Source organism: Molossus molossus, unplaced genomic scaffold (assembly GCF_014108415.1).
Source record: "Molossus molossus isolate mMolMol1 unplaced genomic scaffold, mMolMol1.p scaffold_m16_p_23, whole genome shotgun sequence".
Classification (NCBI taxonomy): domain Eukaryota; kingdom Metazoa; phylum Chordata; class Mammalia; order Chiroptera; family Molossidae; genus Molossus; species Molossus molossus.
Genome location: NW_023425359.1, coordinates 2216817 through 2239725, shown reverse-complemented (window position 1 = coordinate 2239725; position 22909 = coordinate 2216817). Strand labels below are relative to the sequence as shown.

The window sequence follows — 22909 nt, the reverse complement described above, 5'->3', positions numbered from 1 at the left end:
AGGGCTCACCTGGACTCACCTGGTCAATGTTTCTGCCCTCGCAGAAGGCTCCCCGGACGCCCTGCAGAACCCCTGCTACATCGGCACTCACGGGTGCGACACCAACGCGGCCTGCCGGCCCGGCCCCGGGAACCAGTTCACCTGCGAGTGCTCCATCGGCTTCCGAGGAGACGGACGCACCTGCCATGGTACCGCCTCAGGGCAGGCCGGCGGGGGCGGCGGGGGACCGCGGGAGGTGTCGGCATCCTGCCCTCCAGGGTGTGAGGGAGGGGGTGAGGCTCCTGAGCTGCACCCCAGAATGTTGGGGCACTGCCCTTCTTTCTGCTGGTCAGATGACTGACTGAAGCACAACCGGAATATGTAAGGCGTGACTGCATTCTTTATTTTTTATTTTTAATTTTTATTTTTAATTATTTATTTATTTTTTTGTTACAGATATTTCACCTTTTTTACCCCATTGGCACCCCCTTCCCCACTCCACCCCCGCCCCGTCCCTGGCTTAATTGTCCATGTCCATTGGTCATGCACACATGCATATAAGTTCCGTGGTTTATCTCTTCCCACCCCCCCACCCCCTCTTCTGAGGGATGTCAGTCTGTGCCCTACTTCCATGTTTCTGGGTCTACCGTATTCCTCAGACTGTTATGTTCATTATATTCCATATATAAGTGAGATCATGTGGTAGTTGTCTCTTTCTGCTTGGCTTATTTCACTTAGGATAATACTTTCCAGGTCCCTCCATGTCGTCTCAAAGGATAAGAGATCTTTCTCTCTTACCGCTGCATAGTACTCCATTGTGTATATGTACCACAGCTTTTTTATCCATTCGTCTACTGATGGACACTTGGGCTGTTTCCAGATCTTAGCTATTGTAAATAGTGCTGCTATGAACATGGGGGTACATATTTTCTTCCTGATTGGTGTTTCAGGCTTCATAGGGTATATTCCTAGAAGTGGGATCACTGGGTCAAATGGAAGTTCAATTTTTAATTTTTTGAGGTAACACCATATTGTTTTCCATAGTGGCTGCACCAGTCTGCATTCCCACCAGCAGTGTATTAGAGTCCCCTTTTCTCCACACCCTCACCAACACTTGTTGTTTAATGATTTGTTGATGGCGGCCATTCTGACAGGTATGAGGTGATACCTCATTATTGTTTTAATTTGCATCTCTCTGATGATTAGTGATGTTGAGCATTTCTTCATATGTCTCTTGGCCATTTGTATGTCCTGTTTGGAGAGGTGTCTATTCAGCTCCTCTGCCCATTTTTAATTGGGTTCTTTGTCTTCCTTTTGTTGAGCTGTATGAGCACTCTATATATTATGGAAATTAACCCCTTATCTGATACATCATTGGCAATGATGTTCTCCCATACAGTGGGTTGCCTTTCCATTTTGATGATTGTTTCTTTTGCTGTGCAGAAGTGACTGCATTCTTAAACCCACTCATGTGTAAGGCCGCACCCCACGCGGGTGGAGGGGAAACTGAAGGCAGCACCGTTGGCAACACTCGGAATACTCGCCGGGCACGTGGTGTGAGCGCTCCACAGATAGCCTCTCGTTTAATCCAGCAACTGATGAGTCTCATTTCAAATTATTTTTAATTGTGGTGAAATACACATGATATAAAATGTACCATCTCACTACTTTAGGTGTACAGTTCAGTGGCATTGAGTACATTCACGTGGTGCAGCCATCACCACCATCCAGCTCTAAAACCTCTTCGTTTGCAAACGGAAGCTCTGTTCCCATTAAACAACTTCCCGTCCCCCTGCCCCCAGCCCCCACCACCCGCATTCTACTTGCTGTGAATTTGGAATCATATCGTGATGGTCCTTTTGGACTACTGTTTCACTCAGCATAGCGTTCGCAAGGTTCCTCTATGTTGTAGCACGTGGCAGAACTTCACTCATTTTTTAGGGCTGAGTAGTATTCCATCGTGTGCGTGTACTGCATTCTTAAACCCACTCATGTGCCAGTGGACACGCACCTGCTTCGATTCTCTGGCTGTCGTGCGTAACGCTGCTGGGAGCGTGGCTTGTGCACGTCTGGGTTTATGCTGGAAGTGGGGTTGCTGCATCATGGGGTAACTGCTTGATTTTTTGAGGAACCACCATCCTGTTCTCCATGGTGGCTGCACCATTTTTCATTCCCATCAGCAGGTGTGCAAGGGCTGCACATTTCTCCACATCCTCAGCAACACTTATTTTCTGTTTGCTTTTATAGTGGCCATCCTACAGGGTGGGAAATCCATCCCTCTTTATAGATGGGCAACTGAAGCCCGTTCAAGTGAGCCTGCCACTCGAGTCTGACTCCAGTGTGTATATCCTGCTGTCTTCTCATTGAAGTTATTTTATCACATATAATTTAATTTCAGATACTTTCACGCAGACAGCCTGATGTTTACGTATTTGTGGTTAAATTGTAATCTGCTACCAAGGCGGAGCATTGAGTCTGAACACTAGAGCCAACTAGTGTGAGAATGTCAGGTGCTTTGAGCTGTTCTACCTCATTCTGCACCAGAGGGCTCAGTAATGAACGTGAGATGCTGGGAGTGAGTTTCCCCAGTGAAATGAGGGGTGCACATGTGTATTTGGCCAGACCTGAGCAGTCCCCGTGAATGACTGGAGCATAAGAATCTGGGAGCCCAGCAGCCTTGGAATTTGGGAGCAATGCCTTAGGTCTGGAACCCCATACTTCCAATTAATTGCAGACAGCGTGCTGATTTAACGTGAAGGTTAGAAGACCTGCCGTCTCAGGTGTTCTGGTGTTTGCATCAGAGTGAAACAGGAACAGGTTGTACAGTTGGTTAGCCAGCTTACTGATAACTTCGTACAGGTAGGAGAATTCACCTGAGACTCTCTTCCTTGTAACATACCACGGGGGAGGGGATATAGTTCCTACTCCCTCAGATCAGAGTTCCCCAATACTCCCAGAAGAGCCTGACAGTCTTGAAAGGTTGAATTGACTCAGGGCAGTTTGAAGCAGAATGATTCTGTGGTTGTGAGAGCAGAACCCTCCCAGGGCTGAGAGGATGGGGATGGGCACCATGCAGGGTGGGGCGCCCTCATTTCTCCAGTCTTTATGAATCCCTGCTTCAACTGCATAAGCCAACCGGATACTAGTAAAGCACGGAGAACCCCACCTGCTGCTGCCGAGCCCCAGCCGCTGCCGATCCCGCTCCCCGCGCCTGAGCTGGCCGGCGTGGGAGCACTTGCTTCGACCAGTCCTGCCTGCGTGACCGCCGTGCTTGATGCGATCTGCCTGTCAGAGAAAACCCTCTGATGTCCTTGCCCGGGAGGACAGCTGGCCCTGTGCGGACTTGCTTTTGTCCCGTGGTTAGTCCTCGTTCTGGCAGATTAGCACCGAAGAATGTGGGTATACTCCCCGTCAGCCCACCTTTGTTCTGGGTCACTAGAACGAGCCTCCAAGGGTTAATACACGGAGACACTAGGCTGTTGATAGGAAATTGCATTAAGCAGATCACTTCATGTATTATTTTGGCCTGGAGAGGGCCTGAGGGGAGGGTGAGGGTGAGCCTTTGTAATTCAGCGTATGTAGGACTGATGTGATGAGAGATGACATCCACGTGGCTGGTGCTGGTCAGACACTGCCCAGTGACCCTCCACGGTAACTCGGAGATTTCCAGTCCAATCACAGAGCTCTGCGCTCGGCAGAATGGCTTCCAAATATTTCTCAACCGTGTCTCTGTAAAGATAGTTTTGAATAATCGCTGATGGAGTAATTTTGAGAATGACAAGTATTTAACAAATCAGTCACCGTATTTAACAAGTATTTAACAAACTCCTCTCAGTTTATGAAAGGGACAACCTGGGGGAAACTTAGTGGGGTTGAAAATACGTGAAAAGTAGCCACTCTGAAAAAGTCAAAAAGGGAGCAGTAATTAAACAAGAATCATCTAGGGTTTTCCTGTTGGGTTAGAGAATGATTTGTGTGAAAGACAATCTCTTCCCAGAGAGGTGATTGACCAGATACTGAATAATAACAATCATTTCAAGCAGAGAGTGTGATGTTATTTATGAGGGACAGTTGTCGCTGTTTCGCTGAAGAAAGGATTAAAGTCCTGGCCTCAGTTTAGAAAAGAGAGGGTTTAAGTTAGACACGAAGGAGAATTTCCAAACTGCAAGGACCGTGAGATGTTGGTGGGGAAGCTGGTGCCAGCTCTCATCGCGCGTGCAGACCTGCATGGCGGGGGAGGTTGCGTTGGGGACCATCAGCCGCGGTCCCCACACCTGTCTGCCGGGGGTTCTCCAGGCAGGCTGGAGGGCCTCGTGCCCTCCTGATCACCACAAAGCTTCCCGGGGAGGATGGAGCTTGGAAAAGCTCCCGTGGTGATGTTCTGTCGCTTGGGTTGAAGCGTGCACTGTCAGTGTGCTTGGGCAGGCATGGGGAAGCCTGGGGCCTGCCATTTGCACACTGCGTCCAGGCATCTGTGCCGGAGTGTCCTGTGAGCCGTGGGGCGGGGGCAGTGGGAGCCGGACAGCCTTCTCCTCCCATGCTGGTGGCACAGCCGCTGGCGGATGAGCTGGAGGTGCGCTCGCTGACCCCCAGCTCCCTGCCGCTCCTGCTGGTGGGAGCGGCCACCTTGGCAGGAGCTGTCCCCAACCTTCCAGCTGTGCCCGAGCCGCCTTGTCTGAGAGCTCGTGTCTGAAGCGTTTCACAGAAACAGCCTTCGCAGTGTGTTTTCCAAAAGCTGACTCCCATTCCGGCTGGGTTTTTGCCTGGGTTTAGGTCCACTCCCAAGCAAAGGTGCTTCCTCTTTTATTCTGTGTAGTGCTGTGTGAAAGGTTTAAAACAAGTCTTCCTTTTTAAAAATTCGCTTAGATATCGATGAGTGCTCAGAGCAGCCCTCGGCCTGTGGGAGCCACGCCATCTGCAATAACCACCCGGGGACCTTCCGCTGCGAGTGTGTGCAGGGCTATCGGTTTTCGGAGGCGGGAACGTGCGTGGGTAAGTTCTGTAGGTCTGAGATTTTCAGTCTTTACTCGTGTGCTGTACGTTGGCGCCTGTGGGGAGGTGTCAGTCCAGGTAACTGTCCTGGCTGAGGTGGAGGGTGCTGGGTTCTGGAGTTGGGGAGCAATCTGCAAAGCTGAATCCGACGTTGTCCCTTTCCTCCACCTCCCTGGGGAGTTCCATGTCCAGGAATCAGTGCTGTTACTATTCTCGCTGGTGAGACCATCACCTCTCCTGTTGTAAGCTTCGTATTACTTTCTGTTCTTACAAAACTATTTCTGATTCTTTTTTTAAAATGTGCAAAATGTATTCAACTCATAAATTAATGAAGACACCAGTAGAACATAAAATTGTTTCAAAAAGACACTTTGAAGAACTATAGGCAACTTGAAAAACAAAAAGGAATATTAGAATAAGATTGCTAGTTTGACCCAAAACCGATTAATGTCCCACAAGGTAATAAACCACTGTGTAATGTTCTACCAGATAGAAATCATTTGTGAAAATGGCTGGGCACCAATTAATAATAAATTCAAAGTGAGTAATAGGACATTCAATAATTTGGGGATGGGCCTCAAACATGCCATTAAAAGATAATGCTGCCATCCTCTGGACCTTATTTAAAGGTTTTTGTATAATTTTTTTAAAAGTAGAAATGCAAATTCTATTGCTCTAACATTATTTCAATCCAGTTACAAAGTCTCTGACACTATTTAAGAAGGGTTATTAGAATATGTGTTTGTCATTAGTTGAAGTATCAGTGCACCACCTGTACTTTTTAACAGAGAAGTAGGAAGCACATTCAGTTGAACAGATTTGCTAAAGGACATTTCTGTCATGCTAGACAGCGAGACTCATCAGACGGCAGCCCTCAGGGAAGACCATTAAGACAGGAAATCTGAAAATGCAGGAGCCATGCCTGAGATGGACTGTGACAGGTTAGAGGTTGGGAAACGTATTTAAAAACTGGGATCAAGGAGCACGCAGGCTGGGAAGCCAGAAAGCAGAGCTTGAGACTGCAGTCAGTCAGAGGTCAATAGCCAAGACCTCAGTGAGCCAACAGGCCTCAAAGGTCAGGGCACGAGGCAGTCAGACAGACTAAATCAAGGGCACAACCTAACAGCTGTGAGAGCTTTGCCCTCCGACTGTACTGACACCACACATACCCACCTTAGAAAGGTTGCTGAGCGCTGGGGTGGAAGGCTTCATCCAGGGGCAAGTGTTGCCTCGCTAAGGTGATGCTTCTACCTATTCTGTGATTTCAAAACGAGAGATAAATTTTGATAGCAGGAAAAAGAAGTAGAAGAAGAATATTTCTGTGTTTTTAGAGTCCTAATCAAGTGTTCTATTATTCTGTTAAACTAAATTGCCTATAAAAGAAAAAAACTAAAATGAGACTAATGCCTCTAGAAACCAGAAAACTGATTCTTGATTTCTGAATCATCCCTGAGTTTTTGTTGCGCCCCCGGACTTATCTCCCTGCTGTGTGCAGAGACAGGGGAGAAAGTAGATGTGTACACAGACGTAGAACCAAGGGACAAAGAGAAGGTAGGAGATTAGCTGTCTCTGTTTTCTAGGCCTTTGTTCCTGTCTTGAGTGTGTTCCTATAATTAACTCTCCCTTCTTACTGAAGCGCGTTTGTTTAGAATATTTTACTTGCAACTTGCAACACAGATGCTTAACTAAGACAATCTGAGTCCTTTTAACCCTCCCCACTTTTTCTCAACACCTCATGGCACTGAATTACTTGGATAGTTACTGCTATTTTCCCTTCATGTTTATCTACAATATGAAGGTTGGGTTGTTTTACATTTATCTGCAGTGAAAATTCCAAAACTTTACTGAGCAGGGAATATTAACTTTTGATTTTAAACCTTTAAATAATGTAGTCCAGGGTAATTCATTCCTACAACCTTGGGTAAAGCGTGGCTGGGTAAGGTGAGGAGGTGCTAGGTATAGAATTAATTGTATTAATTCTTTTTATTATTCTTTTAACAGCTATTAAAACAATTAGACTTGTTTTCCCTTAAATTAGTGGCCTTGGGATTCATGTGGAGGGACCACCTTATATCCACACTTGTGTTATTACCTGCCTTGGATTGAATTCTTCCTGATTTACATCTAAAATTCCATTTGGGGCCATTCTACTTTGGGGTCTCCATGTTATAAGCCACAAGCAGTAACGTAACTTCTTAGTCTTATCTAAGTCAGTGAGCTGAGGCTAGTTAGTTATGCTTTAGGTTGATGCTGATGGGTCATCCACAAAGAAACGGATTGTTTGAATTTTTCCACTTTTTCCTGCTACTTCACTTTGAACTGTTGGTTCCAAGAATTTTAAGTTCAAAGATTCTTGGGTGTTTCCAGTCCAGAGGACAGCATGCTGAATGGGCCGTCTGAATTCACCGTTTCTTCCCAATTTAAGGCCATTTCTCTTTTCCTGCCTCACCGACCTATCTCCTCGCCTTTCCTTGCTGTGCACTGAACCCTCGCATGCATTCTGTTTGCTCGTCTTGCCGCTCGGAGGAGGCTGCCAAGGTCGCAGGGTGAGGCGGAGTCTCGGGGGCTGGCGGGAACAGGCAGTTCTCATATTTTGAGTGTGACCCAAACATCTGTGCATCGAAGGAGGCCAGTCCCCTTTGCACAGAGTTGAGATTTCAACTCTGCTGATGTTACTTCTCTCTCTCTCTCTTTAATAGAGAACAACAATTTCTGCATATTTGGCCAGATTTCCCTCTCTGCTTGTTGAGATGGTGGTTCAAAGGTTTATTTTCCTGGCAGCAACACTTACGTTGCATTTAGGCTCAAACTTGGGCCGTGAATCCTTTATCTCGGGTGGTGAAGTGTGGTCCTGGGACAAGTGTGTGGGGGGTGTGATGTCCCGGGTTTCTGGACCCAACCATTCCTGACGTCCATACTCATTGGAGGGCCAAGGTGGATGCAAATGTCTATTCATAGGCATTTGATTGTGAGGAAAATACTTAACCTCTCTGGGCTTCAGTCCCTCACCTGTAAACTGAGCCGATTAGACTGGATCACGGGTTGACTGCGTCCCATGAGCCCTTGGAGCCTCCAATGACGTAAGGAAGCCATGGGCAGACTCTTGTCCTCTGCTCCCAGCCTCCATGCTTCCGTGTTTTTGTATCACATTCTGATGAATAACGGACCCCATTGCTCAGAAACAAGTGTGAAAACCACCTGAAGATCATGAAGTTCCACTAAGGCCTGGCATCGTGAGGCTTCCTGTGTCTCCCTCTGCCTTTAGGCCCCATACAGTTCTGTCCGCTGGACTCCTCACCCCTTCCAGTCGCCCCTGTGAGACTCACGTGCAGAGAGGTGGCTCCCTGGGTCGGACCAAGCCTCCTCACTGGGTAGTGAAGTGGTCAGCTCCACCTCTCCTGGATCCCTATTAAGACAGTATCCCGGCGGGAAGCCTGGGTGAGGTTTCTGCCTGGGTCAGGCAGGGAAGGGTGCGGAGAGAGCTGGGGCGTTTAGGAGGCGGCACTGTGCCCTCCAGCTGTGGGGCTGGGGCCCAGGCAGGGCATGGCGCTGCCAGAGGTCACTGCCTGTTCACTGGAGGGCTGCTGTGTGGATTCTGTATGTGGCATTTTCTGTACACCTGTGGCTTTCTCTTTGCCACTGGGTGAAACTTTACAGCTAATTGGAACATGCAAAGTATGTTTCCAGAATGGAAAGACGGGACTCAGCTTACCTATCAATCACCTTATGTGAAGACAGCGACACCTCCGAGTAGACACAGCCCTGTGCCGTGCGGCCTGACGTACTGGGTGTGGGTCCCACGGAGCCCCTGCACCGGGCGTCCTTGTGATGTGCTCAGCACCTTGTGCCCGCGCGCCCTCAGGTGGCTCGGGGCCTGGCCCGGCGGGCTCACCGCATGCCTGCTCTCCCTCCCCGGCCTGTCTTGTTGCTGGGAGGGATTCTGGGAAGCGGGCATTTTATGACCTTCCTCTCAGTAACTAGAGGCTGTGGGAGACCACCCCACATGGACTCTTCACACACCTTCCTTCTCTCCTTTCGGATCCGTGGCTTCTCTCGCCGTTTGTCTCAGCGTCTCCTCCCTTCCCCCTCGTTCCCTCACTTTCTGGCTCAGCGGCCTGCAGGTGTCTCAGGGACCACTGTCAGGTGAGTGGCAGCATCTCAGAGCCAGCCCCCTGCTCTGTTCACTCCACGTCGGGTGTAGTCCTACAGAAGGTAGCTAAACCGTAAAGTGGACTTTTAAAGCTTACTGAAGAAGAAAACTCCCGTGGCATGAGAAGTGGTCTTATATACAGGAAAGCAGGATTTAAGACATTAAATTGTAAACCACCCTGTTCCTGTCACTGATTTGGGGTCTAGAAGGTGATGGCAGAGGGTGCGAGGACCTCCTCCGCTGGTGGGGGGGAGGGGTGACGGGAGGCTCTGAGCAAACATCATTTATAAAATGACCCCTTACAAGCTGTCAATGATAAACATTTAAAGTAAGAGATGGAACCCCGGTTGGTCTGGCTCGGCGGTTAGAGTGTCGGCCCGCAGACTAGAGAGACCCGGGTTCGGTTCCGGCCAGGGGCATGTACTTCAGTTGCAGTTTGTCCCCGGACCCGGTTGGGGTCGTGTGGGTGGCAGCCACTCGATGTGTCTCTCTCACATCGGTGTTTCTCTCTCTCTCTCTTCCTCCCTCTCTCCCCCCCTGCTCTATCTAAAGATAAATGCAAAAATGTCCTCAGGTGAGGATAAAAAAATAAAATAAATACAGTAAGAGAAAAAAGAACGTGTGGGCAGGATCGTCTCTCGGCTCTTTCCTGTCTGAGTAGCTCTTCCCCACCCTTGGGGTTACGGTCTCTCTGAAGTGTCCCCTCTCGCACCTCGCAAGCTGGGGCGTGGAGGTGCCCAGAGACAGGAGGGGCACTGGAAACGGCGCGACCTGGGGCGCTAGCAGGTCCCAGGAAACAGGACTGTGTCCTCGGACTGGGGGTTCCAGACAGAAACTGGGACCACTGTGGCAGGTCAGAGCCCGACAGCCCGCAAGACCGAAGGGTGCGATGGTGCTGGCACCACGGTGTCTTCTCAACTCCGGTGCCCGGGCCGGGTTCCACCTGCCAGCACTTGGCCACCTTCTCGCTTGGCACAGGCCTTTGAAGAGTAGCCCCTTCTTCACCTGTCCCCCACAGCGCCTAGCACTCTGTCTCGAAGCGCTGGAGGCAAGTGGGTCAATCTTGGAAAGATCCGTCGAAGAGAAGGGCAAGGAGGCCTCGTGCCTCTGGGATAATCCAGACACAGGTTCTCCCTCGGAGGGAAGGTTCTGGGCTGATGGGAGGGATGGGACTCTGTCCTGGGTCTTAGAGCTTTAAAACCAGAAGCTACATGGTGCCCTGGGAACCCCAGAGCACCGGAACCAGCCATTGGAAATCACCCTAGACCTCAGCCTCGACTTCTGTCTTGAGGCAAGAGCACAGATGGGGTATTGCTGGCTCGTCTCCAGGTCACTCACCCACTCCCTGAGCCCTCGTCCCCCGAGTTCCATCATCAGGACCCTTAGAAACCAAGAGCCCATGTGCTGGGCCTTCCTGTTCCACAGAGGAAGCGCGTGAGGCTCGCGAGCAGGGCCCATGCGCGGCGGTCGTGGGCCAGGATCCTGGGTAGAACCCAGGCTCCCTCCAGAAGCCCCGTGGTTCTCACGGACCTGCTCCCTGCCCTGGAAGTTCATTTCTCCTTCCTTGGTGGGGAATGGACGACCTTGACTCAGCATCCGCGGTGACTTCCACCTGCCCAGTAAGCCAAGGCTAAAGACACTGTGCAGAAGTCACAGGTGTTTGGCTCCGGACAGTCCACCAGCAGCGCTGCTGAAGGAAGTGTGTACCTGCGATGTTCCACCTGCACACCCAGGTGGAAAGGGAGCTGGGCGTGGGGCCTGGTGTGGAGGGTGGCCCGAGACAGAGCCCTGGGTGAAAGTGAGGTTGGAAGCCAGGCCGAGTGACCAACCCAGGGGTAATTCTGTGAGGACTGATCCAAGGCCGTGTCCAGGTGGGAGGAGACAGGACAGACAGGGTACCAGCCCAGTGGGGAACAGGGGTGAAGTTTGAGAGAGGCCTGGAGGTCTGGGGTTCAGGCCCCAGCCCCCTAGTGGACTAAAGCACTGGCCTGGAGGGGTCTGGAAAGGGCTCTGGGATTTCTCGGGGGCCTCCCTTCCAAACGTGTGTCCACCTTGTGTTTGAAGCTGCCATGGACCAGCGCCCTATCGACCACTGCACCACGGGTCTGCATGACTGTGACATCCCCCAGCGGGCCCAGTGTGTCTACACGGGAGGCTCCTCCTACACCTGCTCCTGTTTGCCAGGCTTCTCAGGGGACGGCCGCGCCTGCCAAGGTGTGTGGTGACTGACTTCTCTGTGTAACCCCAAGAAATGCTCTAATGGTCGTTATCATGTGCTAATTACTGACTTACCCTGAGTTTAAAAGAGTTACTCTTTCAACCCTGTTGGTAAAAGGCTGCATTTTGTCCTTCTCTAGTAGTTTGGATTAAGCCTTTTGTTTTGGAGGCTGTTCTGATTGGGGAAAACACTTGGCCTCCCCCTACTATTTTGTTCCGTGTGACTTGCTTATTCAGGCAACAATTAGACACCTGCTGTCTGCAAGGAACTGGGGGGATTGTCTGTCTTTTACAAAAAGAAAAACCATCCTTGTATTCGTAGAGCTTAAAGTCCAGCCGTTTCCTTAGTAAGGTATGTGTAGCCATCACCTGGCCTGCTCGCATCATCTCCAAAAGGCAGCTCTGCTTAGTGGATAACCGGGTGCAGCGTAGAGAGTAAGTGACCCCACAGGACCCTCAGCCCCGAGCAGCCCCTCGCTGGCTGCCAGGCGCTCTGTGGGTAACTTCAGGCGGATAACTGTGAACACAGTGCCCCAGGCCCTTGTTTTGCAAGATTACTTAACTTCATACCACAAAGTATTTCTGAAAAGTCCAAGCTTTTCCAGGATAGATTATAATTTCCGAGAGACTGTCTCTTTATACTGACCGTGAGGTTTTTCTGTCCGGTAGTTAATAATGTCTGCAAACCCTCAGGCATTTTTCAAGTTCTCATTTAGGAGAAGAATAATTTTCTAATACAAAAGAATCGTCCTTTTTTTCTGTTTGCAAGCTTGATTTTTCATGGAAACATTGTCATAAAAGTGAAACACTTTGTAAAGGCACAAGATAGAAATTGGGGAGTTGCTATTTTGATAATTAAGCTGCGTGAATTCTAAGTCAGTGTTCCCAGATCAGAAACAGGTCCTGCAGGGTTGAGCAAGTGGCTTAAATTGCTGGTGCACCATGAGCTCCAGAAGAAATCTCCCTGTCCTGGGGCCCGGCTGTTTTGCAGACGTGGACGAATGCCAGCCGAGCCGCTGCCACCCTGATGCCTTCTGCTACAACACCCCGGGCTCCTTCTCATGCCAGTGCAAGCCGGGTTATCGGGGAGACGGCTTCCGCTGCGTGCCTGGAGGTAAGGGGTAGGCCATTTGAAGGTGGTGGGCCGTGTCGGTGAGTACTGAGTACGCCATGGGAGGGAGTGGGAGGGGGAGGGGAGGCTCCTGAGGGTGGTGAGGTCGGAGCTCAGAGCACAGCTGCGGGGAACAGGCACGCGGGTGTGTGCAGGGGCACCAGGCACGGGCACTGCCTGCACTGGCAGCCTGGAGTCCGGTCATCTGGTAACTCGAGCAAGCAGTGTTGGGAAAGAACTGGTCTGCAGCAGTCAGGGTCCTCCAGGGAAACAAGCACTAGGATGTGTGTATAAATATATATTCATGTTAAAGAGATTTATTATAAGACATTGGCTCACACAAGTATAGAGGCTAGAAAGTCCCAATAGCTGCATTTGGCCAGCTGGACCTTGGGAGAGCTCATGGGGCAGTTCTAGCCCGAGTGCTGGCGGCCTTGAGACCAGAAAGCCAGTGTTTTCATTGAGTCTGAAGGCAGGAAAAGCCCAGGTCCCAGCTCCTTGGTTGTCAGGAAGGAAGAGTTTTCCTACTTGGGGAAGGTCAACCTGTTTTGTTTTGGTTTTTTTTGGTACGTGCCCCTAGCGGGAACCGAACCCAGGACTCTCTGGTCCCCGGGCGAATGCTCCAACCGCTGAGCCAAACCGGCCAGGGCAACCTTTTTGTTCTCTTCTGACTTTTCACTGATTGGCTGAGGCCCGTCCTCACTGGGAAGGGCAGCCTGCTTTACTTAGTCCACGGAGTTCAAATTAATCTCACCCAAAACACCCTCACAGGAACACCCCGAATAATGTTTGACCACATATCTGGGCTCTCTGTGGCCCAGCCAAGTGGGCACATAAATGAACCATCGTAGGCTCCTAGAGTCGTGGGGAATAGGAGCAGGCTGGGGGAGGGCGGGGGTGAAGGGTGAACAGTTGTGGGAAGGTGCAGGCTGGGGCCTCCCAGACTGTTCCTATGACCTGTGACACCTGGACTGCGCAGTTCTCAGGCTGCACTGCAGCGGAATCTCCTCAGACCACGCGGACAGCAGTAGCCTGAGGTCAGGACAGGAACTCGGGCGGCAGTCAGCAGATGCTGCTGGATGGATAGGTGTCACTGGCTGCCGTTGGTGTAGAACCTACCATGTGCTCATGCCTTCCATGTACTATGTCATGTACTGCTTGTAACCGTCTCTTTAAAGTAGACACTTTGCCATCTTCATTTATGCTGAAACTTAAAGGCACAGTTGAGGTCCCGCAGGCAGTAGGGGCTGGATCTGACTCAAACCCCGGTCTTTCAGATGGACCCCGACCTGGATGCAGCCTGCTGACCACATGGGGTCCTGTCATGAGATGAACAATGTATTTGACACCTCAGACTAGAGTTAGCCAGTCTTGTTAATGATTGTTTTTAATTACTGCTGCTGTTGTTGGACAGATCTATTTATGCTGCTATGAATGCTGCAATGAGAGAGAAGTGGGGTGTCCATTTCACCACTTTTTTTTTTAAAGATAGCAAGTTTTTTTTTTTAGTTGATTTTAGAGAGAGAGGAAGGGAGAGGGAAAGAGAGATAGAAACATCGATGAGAGAGAACATCAATGGGCCACCTCCTGCGTGCCCCCCGCTGGGGACAGGATCCACAACCTGGGCATAAGTCCTGACTGGGAATCAAACCAGCGACGCTCAACCACTGAGCCACACCAGCCGGACATCTTTTTTTTTAATCCTCAACCAAGGACACTCTCTCCATTTATCTTTAGATATAGTGGAGGGGAGGGAGAGAGAGAGAGAAACATCACTGTGAGAGAGACATATCAACTCATCACCTCCTGCATGACCCCGACCAGGGCCGGGGACAAACCGCAACCAAGGCACGTGCCCTCGACTGGAATCAAACCTGCGATTCCTTGGTCTGAGGGCTGACGCTCCAACCACTGAGCCAAACCAGCCAGGGTGACATTTTACCACTTTTCAAAGCAGCTAATAACCGGGTCAGTGTCCCCTTCGCTAGCCTGTCAGTGCCCTGAGGACAGGGTGTGTGTGCATTTTATTTTTAATTTGTTATCATTGTTATTATCATTATTATTATTATTTACTCCTTACCGGAGGATAGGTTTTCATTAATTTTAGAGAGACAGAAAAACATCGATGTGAGAGAGAAACCTTGATTGATTGCCTCCCATATGCGCCCCAACTGCAGATCGAACCCACAACATTTTGGTGTACAGGATGACGCTCCAACCAACTGAGCCACCTGGCCAGGGCTGTGTGTTCTATTTTTGTGTCCCTGGTGTCCAGTGGAGCATGAGCCCATGGCGGGGCTCACACCATCTGGAGTTGTTGAAGAAATAAGCAAATGCACAATTTCCACGCCCACCAGCAGTCTTTATCCACACCCTTCAGCAGGATGGTGTGGCCAGTTTTAGGATAGCCGCCCATTCAGACAGAGAAAACTATCAGATTGAATTTTAAATTTTGATATATACTACTACATGTTGCTGGTCTAAACTGTTTTCTGCTTAGAACAGCAATCAGCAAACTACTACTTGAAGGTCAAATCCTGCTCACCTCCCCTTTTTGAAAATAAAGTTTTATTGAAACACAGCTGTGCTCATTAGTTTACAGATAGATTGTGGCTGCTTTCGTTCTACAAAGGCTGAGTTGTGGCAGAGCCGGTAAAGGCTGGCAAAGCCTGAGATATTTACCACCTGGCCCGTGACAAAAGTTTGCCCCCCTCTCCCCCTCCATGAACCCAGCTGAGGCCAACCTTCTGTTCCTGAAAAGAGGGTAAAAACTGTATACTGCCCATAGACTCTGACAGGCGAGTTGCACAGAGAAGACCTCATGATCAAGACATCCCAGCAGCTATTAAAAATGAATTAACATTCATTATTTCCTTCACTCTCGAGTTCAGAAAGAAGTAGATGCTTTATTTTTTGTTCTGTTCTTTTCTGACTCCTGGTCCTGCCTTTAAGGCTCTGTTGACTCAAAAACAAATCCAGACCTGAAGGCTGGGATATGAAGATGGGGCAAGGATAAAACCAGTAATAGCTACTTGCTAAGACTTTGTATAGTTAATCCTGTTCTTTTAGGAAAGTCAACATCTAGTTATATACTCGAGAGAATGTGCACTAGAAATATAATATTGTTTGTAACCAAAAAAAAAAAAAAAAATCTAAATGACTATCAACAGGAGGAATGGACAAAAGAGTTTGGTATAATTCGTACAATAAATAATATACAGCAGTTAAAATGAGTGAACTAGAATTAATGGGTGAATCTCAAAAACATACAGAGCAAAAAAAGTTGCAAAAGGATATGTGCAGTATGATCCCATCTATGTAAAACATGATCCTGCATGGAAACAAACCTGTGTATGTATGTGTGCCCACACGTACACATAAAATGCACACATGGGAACGGGAGAAAAATCTTCAAGTGAAGGGTACGTGGATGGTGGGAGAGAGGAGACTGGGCTTGGCAGGACTACCCAGGGGCTGCATTTATATTCTAATGGGTTTGTTTTCAGCATGATCATGAACACATCATATTTTTCTAAAGTTTGCATGAATAAATATTTTATGAAATATTAACAAAGAGTTTGGCTTAGCGGTTAGAGCGTCGGCCCATGGACCTTTCGGTCTCAGGTTCGATTCCTGGTCAAGGGCCCGTACCTGGGTTGCAGGTCTGATTCTGGCCCTGGCCAAGGTCATGAGAGAGGCAACCAATCAGTGTGTCTCTCTCACATCTATGTTCTCTCTCTCCCTCCCTCCCCCCTTCTTCCCTTCCACTCTATCTAAAAAAAATCGATGGAAAAATGTCCTCAGATGAGGATTTACAACAACTACAAAACTAACAGAGAAATATAATGTGTAGTGTCATCTGGACTCCTTTTGCCAAATGTAAGTGCAAAGATTAGACAGTCAGCCCTTACTGGTGCCCACTCTCCACAGCGGGAGCTGCTTTGAAAATAAAACTGAACTGGCTTAAAGGGTGAGTCAGGTAAGGTCATGGCTACTGCAGTATCAACGGGAGAGGGCAAAACAGAAGTTACGACTTGTGCCCACACCCTCGTCCTTCTGAGCTCTGCCCCATACCACGTGTAGATTGTGAAATCAATTCAGTGGGTTACTGTCACCATTTTTTTAATGGAATGGAATGAAACAAAGTAATCAAGAAAATATCAGAGTATGTAGAATATACGTAGTAGGACTAGGTACTGTTTTATGAAGGGTACTTGTCTACATGCTTGTATGAGCACATGGAGGAGCATGTGTGTGATGGATTGAATGCCCAGTGACATGGATTTCCGTGGGTCCTGGTCAGGAGATTTGAAAGCCACCATGTCAGGTGTCCTCTGCTGTGGAACAGATTACTCTCCAAGTTGGCTTCGAACAACAAACGTTCATTATCAGTTCCTGTGTGTCAGGAATTGGGGAGCAGCTTGGGGGTCTTGTTCAGGCTCTCTCGTGAGGTTGTGGTCAACAGGTCGGCGAGGGCTGTGGTCTTCTTGGAGATTCACCTGGGCTGAAGGACCCACGTGGCGTTGCCAGGCCTCAGCTCCTTGCGAACTGTGGGCCGGGGCCCTGGCCCCTCGCGGACTGGGCTGAGGCCCCGGCCCCTCACAGCATGAGCCTCCCCACAGCGCTGCTGAGGCATCTTCAAGACCGGGCAGCCGGCGGGCTCCCGAGGAAATGCTGAGAAAGAGAGAGAACCCAAGGGGAAGCCACAGTCCTTTGTAACCTGATCTCTGCTGTGACAATGCTGTCACTTCTGCTGATACTGTTAGTCACAGGCCAACCCTAAGCAGTGGGGGCCATGGGAACTAGTCAGTGTGAGATTACCAGGAGGTGGAGATGGGGCCATGGGAACTAGTCAGTTTGAGATTACCAGGAGGTGGCGATGGGGCCATGGGAACTAGTCAGTTTGAGATTACCAGGAGGTGGCGATGGGGCCATGGGAACTAGTCATGTGAGAATACCAGGAGGTGGCGATGGGGCCATGGGAATTGTCAGTTTGAGATTACCAGGAGGTGGCGATGGGGCCATGGGAACTAGTCAGTTTGATATTACCAGGAGGTGGCGATGGGGCCATGGGAACTAGTCAGTGTGAGAATACCAGGAGGTGGCGATGGGGCCATGGGAACTAGTCAGTTTGAGATTACCAGGAGGTGGCGATGGGGCCATGGGAACTAGTCAGTGTGAGATTACCAGGAGGTGGAGATGGGGGACCATGGGAACTAGTCAGTGTGAGATTACCAGGAGGTGGAGATGGGGCCATGGGAACTAGTCAGTTTGAGATTACCAGGAGGTGGCGATGGGGCCATGGGAACTAGTCAGTGTGAGAATACCAGGAGGTGGAGATGGGGGACCATGGGAACTAGTCAGTGTGAGATTACCAGGAGGTGGAGATGGGGGACCATGGGAACTAGTCAGTGTGAGATTACCAGGAGGTGGCGATGGGGCCATGGGAAATAGTCAGTGTGAGATTACCAGGAGGTGGAGATGGGGGACCATGGGAACTAGTCAGGATGAGATTACCAGGAGGTGGAGATGGGGGACCATGGGAACTAGTCAGTGTGAGATTACCAGGAGGTGGCGATGGGGCCATGGGAACTAGTCAGTGTGAGAATACCAGGAGGTGGCGATGGGGCCATGGGAACTAGTCAGTTTGAGATTACCAGGAGGTGGCGATGGGGCCATGGGAACTAGTCAGTGTGAGAATACCAGGAGGTGGCGATGGGGCCATGGGAACTAGTCAGTTTGAGATTACCAGGAGGTGGCGATGGGGCCATGGGAACTAGTCAGTGTGAGAATACCAGGAGGTGGCGATGGGGCCATGGGAACTAGTCAGTTTGAGATTACCAGGAGGTGGCGATGGGGCCATGGGAACTAGTCAGTGTGAGAATACCAGGAGGTGGCGATGGGGCCATGGGAACTAGTCAGTTTGAGATTACCAGGAGGTGGCGATGGGGCCATGGGAACTAGTCAGTGTGAGATTACCAGGAGGTGGCGATGGGGCCATGGGAACTAGTCAGTGTGAGAATACCAGGAGGTGGCGATGGGGCCATGGGAACTAGTCAGTTTGAGATTACCAGGAGGTGGCGATGGGGCCATGGGAACTAGTCAGTGTGAGAATACCAGGAGGTGGAGATGGGGGACCATGGGAACTAGTCAGTGTGAGATTACCAGGAGGTGGAGATGGGGGACCATGGGAACTAGTCAGTGTGAGATTACCAGGAGGTGGCGATGGGGCCATGGGAACTAGTCAGTGTGAGATTACCAGGAGGTGGAGATGGGGGACCATGGGAACTAGTCAGTGTGAGATTACCAGGAGGTGGAGATGGGGCCATGGGAACTAGTCAGTTTGAGATTACCAGGAGGTGGCGATGGGGCCATGGGAACTAGTCAGTGTAAGAATACCAGGAGGTGGAGATGGGGGACCATGGGAACTAGTCAGTGTGAGATTACCAGGAGGTGGCGATGGGGCCATGGGAACTAGTCAGTGTGAGATTACCAGGAGGTGGAGATGGGGGACCATGGGAACTAGTCAGTGTGAGATTACCAGGAGGTGGAGATGGGGGACCATGGGAACTAGTCAGTGTGAGATTACCAGGAGGTGGAGATGGGGGACCATGGGAACTAGTCAGTGTGAGATTACCAGGAGGTGGCGATGGGGCCATGGGAACTAGTCAGTGTGAGAATACCAGGAGGTGGCGATGGGGCCATGGGAACTAGTCAGTTTGAGATTACCAGGAGGTGGCGATGGGGCCATGGGAACTAGTCAGTGTGAGAATACCAGGAGGTGGAGATGGGGGACCATGGGAACTAGTCAGTGTGAGATTACCAGGAGGTGGCGATGGGGCCATGGGAACTAGTCAGTGTGAGATTACCAGGAGGTGGAGATGGGGCCATGGGAACTAGTCAGTTTGAGATTACCAGGAGGTGGCGATGGGGCCATGGGAACTAGTCAGTGTAAGAATACCAGGAGGTGGAGATGGGGGACCATGGGAACTAGTCAGTGTGAGATTACCAGGAGGTGGCGATGGGGCCATGGGAACTAGTCAGTGTGAGATTACCAGGAGGTGGAGATGGGGGACCATGGGAACTAGTCAGTGTGAGATTACCAGGAGGTGGAGATGGGGGACCATGGGAACTAGTCAGTGTGAGATTACCAGGAGGTGGAGATGGGGGACCAGGGAACTAGTCAGTGTGAGATTACCAGGAGGTGGCGATGGGGCCATGGGAACTAGTCAGTGTGAGAATACCAGGAGGTGGCGTTGCGGCCATGGGAACTAGTCAGTTTGAGATTACCAGGAGGTGGCGATGGGGCCATGGGAACTAGTCAGTGTGAGAATACCAGGAGGTGGCGATGGGGCCATGGGAACTAGTCAGTGTGAGAATACCAGGAGTTGGAGATGGGGGACCATGGGAACTAGTCAGTGTGAGATTACCAGGAGGTGGCGATGGGGCCATGGGAACTAGTCAGTGTGAGAATACCAGGAGGTGGCGATGGGGCCATGGGAACTAGTCAGTTTGAGATTACCAGGAGGTGGCGATGGGGCCATGGGAACTAGTCAGTGTGAGAATACCAGGAGGTGGAGATGGGGGACCATGGGAACTAGTCAGTGTGAGATTACCAGGAGGTGGAGATGGGGGACCATGGGAACTAGTCAGTGTGAGATTACCAGGAGGTGGCGATGGGGCCATGGGAACTAGTCAGTGTGAGATTACCAGGAGGTGGAGATGGGGGACCATGGGAACTAGTCAGTGTGAGATTACCAGGAGGTGGAGATGGGGGACCATGGGAACTAGTCAGTGTGAGATTACCAGGAGGTGGAGATGGGGGACCATGGGAACTGGTCAGTGTGAGATTACCAGGAGGTGGCGATGGGGCCATGGGAACTAGTCAGTGTGAGATTACCGGGAGGTGACGATGGGGCCATGGGAAGTAGTCAGGATGAGATTACCAGGAGGTGAAGATGGGGCCATGGGAGCTAGTCAGTATGAGATTACCAGGAGGTGGAGATGGGGCATGGGAAGTAGTCAGGATGAGATTACCAGGAGGTGAAGATGGGGCCATGGGAACTAGTCAGTATGAGATTACCAGGAGGTGGAGATGGGGCATGGGAACTAGTCAGTGTGAGATTACCAGGAGGTGGCGATGGGGCCATGGGAACTACTCAGTGTGAGATTACCAGGAGGTGGCAATGGGGGCCATGTCGGAGGAGGGCAGCCCCGGCTGGCCTTGCCTGACAGTGTCTGGGGGATGTCCCTGACTAGAGCTTGGGAATGTGGGGGAGCTGCTGGAGGATCCAAGAGCAGTCTACAGAGTGCCCGGCTAGAGACGCAGAGCCTGGTCCTGGAGGGCAAATGCCAAGCCTGTGGACCCGTCCAGCGCTGTCCACGCTGGGCGTCAGTCACACTGCCCAGGTCGTGCCCCAGAGTCTCGTCACGTCCTTACGGACAAAGGTCACTGAAGAGCGGAAAGTGGGGCACGGGGTGAGGGGGCCTCAGGACAATACAGCTGTGAGGACAGCGGGCTGAGGCGCCGGTTAACAGGACAGTTTGTTACGTGTTGTTTGTTCACAGTTCGCACTTGATTCCAACACCCTGGGTAGACAACGTGGATGTCCTCGTTAGCGCTGGGAGGGCTCTGGGCTTGACTCCTCTGTTTATAAACGAGGAGCCAGGCCTGCAGCACTTCTTAGTTTACAGAAAGATTTCTTGAACTTTATGTATAAAAAAAATTTTATAGAAATTTTCTCATAATTGAGTAAAACCCTTTAAAAGAAAAACATTCTTACGGCATCCAGTGTTGGCTTAGATTATTTTTATTATGGATAAATCTAGGGATCAACTGCTTTTATAACTATAAAATCAAAACATTTATAAACTACAAATTATAATTTTCCGGTCAGCCCTCGTTTAATGTGCCAGATTGTTGTCCGAGGGGACGTCGGCCTTCGTGCTGCGGGCCCCCGGCGAGGGCTGCCAGGCTGAGAGCAGCTCGGAGGTCTCGTCTGAGACGGGCGCAGGCGCCGCTGGCCCGCACCCCCCTCCCCCCCGCGGCCTCCCTGTCCGCCCTCGCCTTCGCAGTCCGGTTCCTCGTGGGGCAGCCCGGCGCTGTGCGTCCTCTCTCCCGGTCTCTCTTTTTCCTACCTTTTTACTGTAAAATAAACAGATACGGAAAGTCATTCAGAACAGGTGTACGGCTCAAGGGGCTCTTGTAAGGTGACCCTTGTAACCACAGGGAAATAAGTAGGACTTTACCAACACCCCGAAGCCCCTCCAGATGCTCTGTCCCAGTCCGCCTCCTCCCTCTCCCCACAAGTAACCACCAACTCGACTTTTACAGCAGTTACATCCTCGCATTCCTTCCTAGTGTGTCACATGTGTGCACTCCTAGACATTAGAGACTTGGTGTTATCTGTAGTCCCCTCTTCCAGCCCTTTCTCAAACGCACGGCCACTGTTGAGTTTCCCCGTCTGGATTTGCTGACGGCATCACTCGTTCTGTTCCACGTGATCTTCTGTCCTGCTGTCTGCAGACTGGCAGCTGGGCCCGGAGGCTCGATCAGGCTCAGGTTCAGTCCTTTGGCCAGACGAGATGGAGTATTGCCAGTCTGCTTACCTGGTTGTGGTGTTATGAGCCACTTCTGATTGTGGCCTGGATCCATTCATTTCTAGGGAGTGCAGATGGTGAGATTCTAGATCTCTCAGCTCTTTCTCATTTATGAGTTGAACTTGATGCTCATCACATAGGTCCTTTCTATTGGGTGGCTAAAAGGTGACAGTCTAATGCTATTGTCCTGTGTTTTATTCATTTGTTAAAGTGCTTATAAAGTGTCCCCCTCATTGACTCTTTCGTTGCCCAGTGGTACATTTCATAAGGAAAGGCAGGATAAATGCCCGGTCTTTCCCTTATAGGCTAGTTGTCAGGATAATAGATTGATTTCTTATCAGACATGGAAGGTGACTAATTCATTTTTAGTTTTTTAATGTCACTACAAACTCATGGGTCTCAATTGGTTGTAATTATTATACCCATTGTAGCTCTGAGTCCCATCTTTGGGCCATGGGACCCTCTTCATGAAGCCCTGGTCCCTTTTAGTGGGAGATGGTATTGCAGGACTCCATCTCAGCAGCAGGGATGCTCAGACAGAGCTAGGAACACCTTGTGATTCCAGTTCGAATCCACGCCTACAGGATTTTTCTTAACCTCTTCTAGATTGTATCTGGGGTTCTGTTCTGTCACACTGAGAATCCTGGCTGCCAAGGGCACAGTGGATGACAAGATTAAGAGTAGACCATGATTCCTTACTGACTTTCTACACTAACAGTCTGAGAACAAGAACGCTAACACTGATTTCTGAGAACGATGGAAACCCTTTTGCATCTGCTCTCGGCATCCCCTCCCCCTATCTGTAAGGTTATACCTGCATTGCCTGAGCATATAACCATTACATACTGTATTCTCTCCCT

The 22909-nt window shown here is 50.3% G+C and overlaps 1 protein-coding gene across 1 annotated transcript in view; it reads left to right on the top strand.

Moving 5' to 3' along the window:
• Positions 1 to 22909, top strand: part of NID1 (nidogen 1) — an 80217-nt gene that overhangs the window by 35076 nt on the left and 22232 nt on the right. The window contains exons 9-12 of the mRNA XM_036277718.1: positions 45 to 188; positions 4846 to 4971; positions 11186 to 11335; positions 12330 to 12452. Of these exons, the coding sequence (XP_036133611.1) occupies positions 45 to 188; positions 4846 to 4971; positions 11186 to 11335; positions 12330 to 12452 (543 nt within the window). The remainder of the gene's footprint in view (positions 1 to 44; positions 189 to 4845; positions 4972 to 11185; positions 11336 to 12329; positions 12453 to 22909) is intronic.